The 12223-nt window shown below is 36.2% G+C and overlaps 1 protein-coding gene across 1 annotated transcript in view; it reads right to left on the bottom strand.

Annotated features, from left to right (window-relative positions):
- Positions 1-11845, bottom strand: part of LOC149223863 (putative proline transporter 2) — a 101306-nt gene extending 89461 nt beyond the window's left edge. Inside the window, exons 1-2 of the mRNA XM_089383420.1 lie at positions 11592-11845; positions 11191-11415 (exon numbers count right to left, since the gene is read on the bottom strand). Coding sequence (XP_089239546.1) covers positions 11191-11415; positions 11592-11679 — 313 coding nt within the window. The 5' untranslated portion in view covers positions 11680-11845. The remainder of the gene's footprint in view (positions 1-11190; positions 11416-11591) is intronic.
- Positions 11846-12223: the final 378 nt, after the last annotated feature.

Here is a 12223-nt window from a genome sequence, read left to right on the forward strand (position 1 = left end):
GTTTCTCTAACTATCTGAATTAAAAACTATTACAGGATTTTATAGAGGGTAAAAGACACCTCAAAGAACATGAAATAACAGGAACATAACTGAATTTGGAAGAGGATGATAACCGCTGGCTTGCTTTGTTAATCCATTGCTGAGTTCCTCTGCAAACGCTTTAATAATAATTAATCCGCTTTTACCATAATTAACTGCATTAAACTTTGACTTGTGCGAAGACTAGGGCTTGCATATATATCGAGTGTGCTTATATTGGCCAAAACATAAACAAAACATGCCCATCTGCCTTTTCTTCGGACTTGGCTTTAACATTGATTTTTCCCTTTACCAAGCAAAATTAACGCAAACCTTTGGTAACTGCGGAACTGAAAAAGTATTAACTCTGCTTCATAAATCCATCGGATCTGCCTTTTCAGCACTCTGTTGACTTCCCATTGCAAATCGCAATCGGCCCCTTTCCAGTGGTGCATTAATGTAATGTTGGACTTATGCATAATTCCTTCATATTTGCACTTTTCTATTATATACCTTTTATAATGAACATATACCATAAAGCATGTTTTTTCCGCTTCTAACGCGGGCTTTGCACAACTATCGAGGCATAGCTTTATCGTAATCAAAATCGGCCCTTTTCAATGTTGTATTGACCCACTTCTTAACAATCTGTGATATGGCGGACGTGCTGAGTTATAAGATATAGCATATAAACTATCAGGTCTGGAATTCCCATCGCTCATTGCAATCAGCACTTTCCATATATATAATATGTTGTGATATGACGGACCCGCTGCAATTATAAAACATAATATATATACTTTCGAGTCCAGCCTGCGATCGCAAATCACAATCGGCATAAGTCATAAACGTTATGTGATAATCGCGGACCCGACGGAGTTATAAATCATGGCGTAATCAATATCGGGTCCGGCCTATCGTTATTGCGGACCCGCTGGTATTATAAATATAATATATATCCTTTCGGGTCCGTCATCGCAAATCGCGATCAACAGAACCCATATGCATGTATATAAAGGGCTTTTCGATACAACGGACCTGCCGAACTTTTAAACACAATGTATATATTTTAGGTCCAGCTATATATGTTTTAACACTTGTTTCCTTTGTAAATCCGATATATTTCTTTATTTGCTTCTCGTTTCAATATGCACTTATATATATATATATATATATATATCGGGTCTAGTTCTATATAACCGTTTATATAATGACTTGATTTGTTTGTATAGCAACTTTGGCTACTCCGGGGCCGATTCTTTTACAGTTCTTTTAGCAATTCCGCTATGCCATTATCACTTCTTCATCTAGCTTTTATCTCTTCTTTTTGAAGTATTTTCAAGTTTTTGTATGAAAAATGAATATTAAAGGTAACAAAAAAATGCATGTTACAACACTTCACTTGCAACATATTTAATAATCCCCACCTAACATGACTCAAGGTAGAATTGACCTTGAGACCTCACCTAGTCAAGGTACTAGAGGAGGTTGAGGAAGCCAATACCACTCTTGGGTCCTGCCCAAGACCTTCTCAACTTATGGACAAGATGCTCTTTTTCTGGACAAATGTCGTGTGATGGGCCTCATCTCTTGGCAATGATATGTTTGAGGTGTGCTAGAACCTTTTAGGTGCCTAATAAGGGACTGCAGCCTTTGGATTTCAGGGAAGCTTTTCGTGTTCTATATTTCCACTAGGTATTTCTGACGTGGACGAAAAACTAGATAAGATAAGATAAGATAATTATATTTATGTCCAACTAATGACCACAAAGTAGGTCAAAGGCACTGTTGAGTACAATGATGTCCATACAAAGCGGGAGAACCAAACGGTCTCTTAAAAAAGATACAATGCATGAAGTAAATCAACATCTGGCCCTAGCAGAGAAGATCTAGGAGCTAATAGGTTTGAGGATCAGACCCATCTCTCCTAACATCCGAGGCTGAATGAAGAACACTGAAGAAACTCAACAAAGTCTGCTGGCCCGATGAAGAGCCAGTGGAAAGTGCGAACTGTCCACTAAATCGTTGCTTGGGGGGATTCGCACGTTGTTGAGGTTTGGAGGACGAATTTGAGATGAATCTGTTGCTGAGATCTCGTGTGGCGGGGTGAGGTCCCACGGTTCCTCATTGATCTAGAGTCTAGATACGTACTGGTATCAATCAGTCTCTTGGTGCCCCTATCTAAAGGTAGTACCCTGAAAAATGTCGTGATCCTCTGTGTGGGGTCTGGTTTGATGGGAGGTTGAAGAATATGCGCTCAGAACCTGAGAGCCTTCAGCATATATAGGGCCAAACATCTCTGATCGGGATACTTGAAAAAGTCAGCGAGGTTCCGAGAATCTCTGAACAAGCAATGACACCTTCCTCTGATCTCGTAGTAGACGGGGCATCCAAGAATGAAGTGCACCTCGGTCTCCACTTCCTGTAAATGACATACCTGATAGATTTTGTCTGGTCTATCCACCTAGTGGTCCGTCTCTACCCGAAGTCTATGAGAACCTACTCTGAATTAGCCTAGGGCAAGGCATAGAGCATGCATCCTGTGGTGAAACGTATACTGAGGTTGAACAATGAGCCTGTCTCTCAACTCCAAGAAGTGCTCAGCGTAGAAGGTTGTCTTTGGGTGCAACCCTCTTGGAGGATTGACCCAGGTGACCTGGACGAACTGCCTGTAGATATCCTCCCTGATGATCTTGTTTAGCTCATGTCTAGTAGGTAAAAGGTAACTAGGGGCATCTAATGAACATTAGAAAGGAGGGAGATGATCCAACTGAATTCCCACTAACTCTAAGGGATCTGAAACTCCTGTAAACCAACATTTGGCTTGGCCTGAGGGAGTAGAACGGGCAATAGTCTCAAAAGAGCAATATGCCAAGTAAGGATATCGATCTCTACCCTTTATCGATTATGCAAATCCCTAGACATGATTCAAAAATGAAACCAATCTGAAGACCGTCTCAAGCCAAAAGGGCTGAGCTCCAAACTCTGCAATGATAATGTGCTGCAGTACTATCAGTTTGCATCTAATGACACAGCAGAGAAGAAGAATCTGGACTCTCTCAGTTGAAGCCTAATTTGACTCAAGTAAAGACAGTCCCCAAATGTCTGAGCCATATAGAACAATGGGATAGATCAAGGTGTCCATGAGTCGCATCTTGGACGAGATGTCCTGGAAGTGATGTCGAATGTACCGTCTCTTGAGAAGGGCTAAGGATCCATATCCTTTGTTGATCCAAGGCTAAGCGTTGGTCGCAAACTGAAGCAGGGACCTGAGAATTGCACCCCCTAGTAAGTATACGTGCCAGTGATCTCAATTCTTCCCCTCTGAATAGTAAGTGAAGGTTTGAGGTTTTCTTCACCTCATTGAAGATCATAACCTTGGTTTTACCTAGTTTGACCATCAACTGTCGATGGTCACAAAACAGAGCTAAGGCATCCAGCTGCCTCTATAATCTTTCTGGGGATGAGGAGAGGAGGACCATGTCATCAACAAAGAGTGGAATAGATATCGAAACCTAGTGAAGAAGGAAACCATCAGTGTCTTGGATATGCTCGTGTAAAAATGCTTCCAACTCATCAATATAGATCCCAAATAGGGTAGGGGACAATGGATAACCTTGTTTAACCCCAATAGTGCTCCGGATGAAATCAGACATCCCATGAGCCACGTGAAGAGGACCAAGAATGGACTCATATACGAGAGTCTGGAAAACAGGGGACACCATTTAGAATCAACAACTCTTGGGATTCCCCTAGCTACAATAGATGCTTACCATAAAATGTAGTGGGCCTCAAAGCATCATTTGACATCTGATGAAGCCCTATTGAATTTGGATCTATCCCCTGGGTACAAAACACATCTTCTGATCGGTCGTGGAGAGGCCCAACAACGGAGTACTGGGTGATGTTGGTGTACAAGTCTATAAAGGGGTCCCCATTTGAGCCATTATGGATGGAAAATGGTGAAGAGGCTAGGGGAAAGTGACAAACTGCAATATAGATGTCCCTCAGAGGAGAGACTCTGACGCTAATCCGAATCCACATAAACCTGGCAGACTCATCTTTGGCTACCAAAGATACCCTGTTCTGGAGTGAGTCACTAGCCAAACAAACAACTCCACTTGATCCTCTGACCCCTCCCGAGCTCCTCGTCCACTGCCTGTAAACTAAAATCTAATGGAAACCCTACAATATCTGGAAGAGGTCGAGTAGGGCTCGCATGAGTCTCGGTCACAAAGAGGATGTCTGCTGATTTGAGAGCATTATACAAGAGTCCCAACAATCACGAGAAGGATATATGAAGTTTCACTTCCATATTTTTTGGTATTTCTACTGATTTTATAGTAAACAATATGCACCCTGCAGTAGTGCATTAAATGTCGTATAAGTTGGGATATACACCATTGAATTTAAATGTTGTATATCCAGCTGTATATCCTAACCTTTACTGCATTTAATGCACTGCTGCAAGGTGCATATTATTTGCCTAATTTCAGAGGGCCTCAACACTGCCAAATTTTTCTGTTAGTGAAGTTCGACAATAATGAGTTTTGGGTTTTGCCTAATATGCCAACTCCCATTGTATCATGGCTTCACAACGTTAAGTACTTGGCCATCTTTCGTAATATCCAACCTCATTTTTCCTTTTCGTACGTTTCTCCAGTCACTGATGAATTTTGTTATCGGAACTGGTTGGACTTGCCCAAAACTGGCCAGTTCGAACCAGTTCACACTGAAGAGGCACCGAACCAGTTGTCGAACCAGATTGGTAAATTGGTTCCATCCCGAACCCGATTAGTCAATCAATTTCATCCCGAACTGGATGGTTAGCCGATTGAACTAGTCAATTCGACCGATTCTGAATTGAAATGGCCGTAAGAAACAAGGTCCTACCTGCACGCCATTATGCTCATGATTCATGAAAAAAGAAAAGAAAAAATGGCTTTGCCTGGGACACATGAGAAACTTTGCATATGTGGTGATAATGATTTGGAATTTCGTTGTAATATATCAATATATTACACATCAACAACTTTGCATATTTGGTGTTAATGGTTTGGATTTACGTTGGAATATATGAATATATTACACATTTTAAAAGAATTACGTATCTTATGGATTTTTGTCAACAGATTCTTCAGCCCAGCTTTGGATCCAGTACTGGCTCTGATAACTTTGATAAAGAGTATCTAATCCAAAAGGAATTGTCTTCCAAGATCACATTCTGTTTACCAAAATCACACAGTAACCCTATCTTGTTGCTCTTTTTGTCTCTCTAGGATAGCCATCAAGATTGTGACCGCTTACCTTTATTAGTGGGAAAAAGGAAGATGTTCTATCTTTTTTTCTCTAGATCTACCCAGTGTAAAGAGGAATCAAATCTTTCTTGCGGTGTCAACTTCTTTTGGAGCCAAAAGACATTTGATCCCTCTGGGTAGATCCAGAGTTAAAAAACAAACCTCTTTTAGAGCGAAAAGACATTTGATCCCTCTTGGCACATCTAGAGTTAAAGATATATCGAGGCTGGTTTAATCATTAGAGTTTAGATAGACCACATGAGAGAAAAGAAAAATACCGAAAAAACAGGAATTTTATATATTTTATTTTATTTTTAATTTAATTTAATTTTGTTTGTTTTATTTTAACCAAAAAATTACAACATGTCTGGAGTTTATTTGACTTGGTCAAAATGTTAAACATTACTACATCTCTACCATACTAGCCTGGAAAAAAACCTCTAAACTATATTCACTAATTCTACAACCCACCCACTTACCCAACTAAAGTAGAGAGGCTTCTCAAAGCAATAATATTCACTACCCAGCCCAACTAAGGTAGAGAGGCTTCTCAAAGCAATAATATTCACAACCCAGCTGGGGTAGAGAGGCCTCTCAGAGCAAAAATATTCACTAGTTATGGAACCATTAATGAGAAGGGTAGAGAGGCCTCTCAGAGAAATAATATTCACTAGTTATGGAACCATTAATAAGAAGAGTTGCCGAAGGGCTTGACGAACTTATTGTGCAGTAGGATCCTGCTAACATTTTTCTTTGGTCGTCAAACTTTGAAAGGCATGATTGATCGCTGTAAAAGTTTAAACATTCGAAAAACTCGGGGGTTAAAATGAAGGCCACACTATTCTGTCAAGTTCTGTCACGGATTAGTGGCGGCTAGAATCGAACCGCGTTCTACCGCATCCAGATGGAGATATGATCTCTATGGCAGGACGTGGGATAAGGGGCACTCATTCTGCCCCACTTACAAACGCATTTTCAGGTATGTAAACGGGTACAAGAATCCTTCTCTGCAAATCCATATCACGTCTCTGCAATCTCACGTTTCCAAGATGTGAATTCAGACTGTAATGAGGTTTCTGAACCCATCTAAGTGGTCGAATTCGCAATTCCAACAATGTATTAGGTAATTTCAGCTATTTTTATTGGAATATTTATTGGAATAGTTTTATGGTTTTAATGGTGGTGAATCTATTTACATTTTTTTAAAAACGATTCAAACACTTTTAAAATCTGAATTTTTGAAAAAGATTTTGGCAGAGTTTTATCATTTTGATGATGATGAATCCATTTTCATTTTTTACCAAATGATTCAAACACTTTTCAAAAAATCTTATTTTTTAAAACAAAAATTTATATTTCAACCAGTGGCAATGAGAAATTGTCACTTGGTAGCGCAGTGTTGAGAACATCTCGATAACATCCACATTTTATCTCGAAATCTCAATTTTTTGAAACTAATGTTTCCTGATTTGATTTTTGTAAATATTTTAATGGTATCTTAATTTGACCTATATTTGGTTTTTCGAACCTTTACCAATTTTATCTTGGTTTTTCGAACCTTTACCAATTTTATCTTGATGTCAATGTTCGCAACATTGCTCGATAAACAACGCCATTTTCATTTTTCGCCCGATTCCGGAGCCCCTCGACAGAAATGGGGCGAAGTTATTGCAGAATAAGCGGCAGAAGCGACTGGGGAATCTTTTGAGCTATTGTTTTAATCGGCGAAGGGTTGTAAATGAATAGTTATATTATTAAAAGTTGACTGTGATATGGTTAATAATTAATTAATGGTGGAATATATTTTTGGATAAGAGCTTAAATCGTGATCGATATGGTTAATAATTAATTATTGGAGTAATACATTTGGTTGTTAATTAGTTATGAATGGAATAGATTTAGTTGTGATGGGTCATAGGTAACGGGTTAAATTGTTTTTGAGATATTATGTATAAGGTTTTTTAATATTATTTATATTAAAATTATTTTTTAATAAAATTTTAAATAATGAAAATTTTAAATTTTAAATTTTTTAATAAAAATAAAATTTATATTATTGATATAGAAATTATTTTATTAAAAACAAAATAAATATTAATATAAATTAATTTGATTAGATTGAGAAATTAATATATAAGTAAATTTTATTTAGCAAATTGATCAAGTTTACAATAAGATGTGTATTTTTTTCAAGTTAAATTAAATTTGTGTCACGTGGTTCCCCTCACCAATTTCCTAGGGATTTGATGTTATTCCAATTCTAATAATTTTATATTCTAATTAGATGGAGAAATTAATATATAAACAAATTTTATTTAGCAAAATGGTCCATTTTACAATAGGATGTGTAATTCTTTTTTTTTTCTTTCTCAGGTTAAAATTAACCCATAACCTTTTTATACATAGTTAATTAGGTAAACCCGTGCATTGGTAAGACATCCTTCCCAGTTGCAATAGTTTGTTTTTTTTTTTGAAGCCTTAGACTATATCAACCACATAAATATTTTTAATATGGTTGTACTAGTAATAAATAAATTGAAATATAAATATTAAAAAAATAGAAAATAATAATGTGTCTGTAAAATTTTAAATAAAACCTAAAAAAGACATACAATTAATAACCAAATCTTAAGAATGGAAGTTTGCACCAACTAATAACATATTATTTTTTGAAGTAACAAAACTGACTAATAATAACACATAATTATTTAGCTCACTATAGAAAAATAACAACATATTTTTAAATAATTTTACAAAGCAGTTTAAAATTACATTATATTTTTTATTATAAAATTGTTAGAATTATAAATTTAAACTATGTAATTTGTATAATCTTAATCTATGCTTTATTTAGACATTCAAAATGTATTTTAAATAATAATAATAATAATAAAAGATTTCACTCAGAATTATATAAAAAAAAATACGAAATCATTTAAAAAACAATTTTAAAACTCATATATTTATTTAAATATATTTTCAATTCCTAATATAAATAAAATAAAAATATACAATATTACTAATGAAGCAGGTAACTGTCCAAGATCGAGAGATATCGGGCAGGAGTGAAACTATGCCCAACTATGCCCCTTACGGACAATTAAGGTGGCGCGGTTTTCCTTGAATAATGGCGATGAGTCATCGTGCATTCGTGGTTAGCGGCCATACTAATATAAATAAAATAAAAATATACAATATTAATAATGAAGCAGGGTAACTGCCCAAGATCGAGAGATATCGGGCAGGAGTGAAACTATGCAGATATCTGGCAGGAGTGAAACTATGCCCCTTACGGACCATTAACAGGGTATTGCAGGTGGCGTGGTTTCCCTTGAATAATGGCGATGAGTCACCGTCCATTAACAGGTTATTCCAGGTGGCGTGGTTTCCCTTGAATAATGGCGATGAGTCACCATCCATTAACAGGTTATTCCAGGTGGCGTGGTTTTCCTTGAATAATGGCAATGAGTCACCGTGCATTCGTGGTTAGCGGCCATAGATAATTGTCCTCACTGCTGGTTTGACCACTGAATTATGATAAATTTTCCTACTGTGTAAAAGAATTTTTTTTTTTTTTTTATATATAATTGGAAATAGAAAATCAGATTTAAAATTTTCATAAAATTTATATATAATTGGAAATAAAAAATCACATTTAATATCTTTTCTTAATCTTATCTCTTGGGAACCTATTCGTGCACAGACTTCGTTGGAAGTGTCTGCAACTTTTGGTGGAATAAGTACTAAGGCCGACCAGTTTGGAATCGACCACATATAAAAAAAGGTTGTGCCGTGCGGCCATTAGAGTTACATGCCGACCAGTTTGGAATCGACCACATATAGAAAAAGGTTGTGCCGTGTGGCCATTAGAGTTACATGCCGACCAGTTTGGAATCGACCACATATAGAAAAAAGTTGTGCCGTGTGGCCATTAGAGTTACATGCCGACAATCTCTCATTGTCCCACGACCTCTCTGATGCTCTCAAGGGAGTGGAGTGAACCACGAGAAGTGTAGTTAGCTAGTGTGAACTGCATGTGCTCTGGAAGTGTGAAACAAAAACAGAAGGCATGTGTCCAGGAATACTGAAATTGGTGCAGATATCAGCCAGATGCTGGAATTAAATTCTGAAATTCTTAAAATTCCGTTTTTAGAATATTATTGAAATATAGTTAAGATAAACAACTCAATGTAGGTTTACATGGATCCGGAGAAATTTAATAATTTTGCATGGGGTGATAATGGAAGTCAGAGTTCTAATTCATGTTAAATATGATTGAATTTTAGATCAGTCCGCTTAATAATTTTGCAGTAATTCTCTTTGGGTGATAAGGGAAGTCAGAGTTCTAATTCATTCTAAATTTGACTGGATTTTAAATCACCGGGATTGGCGGAATCTTTTGCGATATCGAAATGGCCACCAAATTTGGAGAAGATTTTAACTAAAAGAAGATCCTTTTACTAAAAAGACAACTTTGTCTTATTTTGCGCATTAAATTCCTCCCAGTTGCAGATTACGTCCGGGAAGTACAGGCGGTTCCTCAACCCACTCTCCGCCAAAATTGACCCTGTATTATGGAAAGTGCAAATCACTAAGCCAATCAGCTGGAGTAGAGAAACAAAATCACTGAGCAGTTTAATTATAAGATTTTTTTGGGAAATCTAAGTTGCAGTTGTTAAGTTTCAAGATATTGGGTGCTCCAAAACATTTTGATGAGGCTGAGTCAATTTCTATTATAAAAAAGGATTCATACTTCTATAGTTGTTTTTTTTTTCCAAAAATAACCAGATTTGGGTGAGAAATTGTTAGTCTTAATTGACGGTACTTAAATTTTTATAGTATTGTGAATTTTGGTTGTTTAAAGTGTATTTTTGAATGTATAGATATATTTAATACAGTCAAAATTCATGAATACTTATCCTAAAAATGAAAGTGTGATTTTTTGGATTTTTCCGTGTCGGAATTATGCGGAAAAATTTGAGGTGAAATCTTCATTTGTGTTATTTAAATTTGTTTTTAACTATAAATATGGATTCAGCACCGTGAAAAACCCCTAGGGCAATTCGATTGTGCAAGGGTTACCCATCAAACTTGTGCTTTCAATATATTCTTGCTGGATTTTAGAGAAATTACACCCAAAAAACTTCCAAAAAGTTGCACTAAAGACAACTCGAAAAAGAATACTCTTGCTAGGTCACAAATTTGCCCTGAAAATATAGATTTTTCAGTAAGTTTTTGGAAAGAATCAATTAAATTTTTTGGAAATCCAGATTACAACGATCAAACTATAGAATTTTAGATATTCTAATAGTTTTTGAGAGTGATGGTTTTATTTATACTTTCAAAATATAGAGTGAAACACTTGAAATGGAATGAAACAAAATAATAAACCTATTAAAATGAAAAAGTTATTTTTCCAGCCAAATTTGTCATGTCATTACACAACTCCATTTTAAAAACCACAAATAAATACACTCAAAATCCTTAGCACTTGGACTCATTATTTAAAATATATTTTTAAATGCTAAAAATAAAAAAACATCTGATTCTTAAACTAGACACAAAGTTACAACAACAAAAAAATCCAAAAAGTCTAATACTTCAACTGCACACAAAATTACAACAAAATGGTTTCTAAAATTCGCAGTGCAAAGCTATTCCATGCAGGCATGAAGAATTGATTCCATATGAATCTATGGCCTGTCACTAGACAGAAACCCTATACCTAAAACAAGAATCTCTACAATGACTCGGGACTGACATCTACAGCTGCACCACGTTTCCAAAAAGCATTTAAATACCATATGGAAAAGGGAAAAAAGCAAGAAAGAAAAGTAACAATGGTCCCATTGCCAGAAAATCGCAGACAACATACCGTAAACATGACCAGTGAGGTCTCTGTATCGAATATGTCTTTTGCCTCCAGTTTCATGGAGGCGCGCAAGAAGCAGACTTGCATAGAGAGATATCAAGGCTGCCGCAACCAGTCCCAAGGTACCTGCTATCCATCCCAAGGGAACCATAATAATGCCTGAATACCCCAATGCATAAGCGCTGTTAACTCCTGCTATCAGAACGAATCCTGCTTGGTACCATGGATCTGCAACCATCATATTTATTCATTTAAAATAAATATGGTAAAATTTCAATGTGCGATTGAACCTCAAAACTTGTAGGGACAAAACCTCTCCACTCATTCAATATCTATTTCGCAATTTTTTATTTTTTTTTCTCAAAACAATGCTACCAGATTTACTGAGATGCTACAAGATTTACCATGAGCTACAAGATGCTGGGTTGGCTTAGACTGTGCAGAATCAATATGAAAACGCTGTTCCTCCTGCATGTCGTCTGCTTCCTCCATGGCTTCTGCTGATCGAACTGTCTGAAACTTTAATCAGCCTGTTGCTGGTATGGATCTTCTTCAGTCAAATGGGTAGCGCCGCTAAAACTGAGTGGGATCTGTTGGAGGGTGATAATGCTCCTTCATCCCTGCACGGCTACACTTTGTTCTGCATTGAACTCTCTATTTATAGGAACAGCTTAGTGGGACCTTGGTATCCGTTTTGCTTATGGTTTACGCCTTGTAAGGTGTTTACATGGCGTTGGACACTCTTTTAGCGGAATTGACATGAAATTTTATTGATAAGTCGTGTCTAATATATGTTTGAATTTATTTAATTTCGTTATTCGTTATTTTTAAGATGATTTTATAGGGGTTTTTAAAATTTTATATATATTAAAAATAGTAATGTGGAAGGCTTTATAAATATAACAAAAAAAAGTAATTTTAATAACAAAAAATTGTAATACGAAAAATGTTTCACTAATCCACAGGTTTACTTGATTAACCATGTATAAAAAGGTTATGGGTCAACTTTAACCTGAGAAAAACAAGAATTACACAT

The sequence above is a fragment of the Pinus tabuliformis genome, chromosome Q (assembly GCF_031772625.1).
Source record: "Pinus tabuliformis cultivar Carrire ecotype Pingquan chromosome Q, CPIR1, whole genome shotgun sequence".
Lineage (NCBI taxonomy): Eukaryota > Viridiplantae > Streptophyta > Pinopsida > Pinales > Pinaceae > Pinus > Pinus tabuliformis.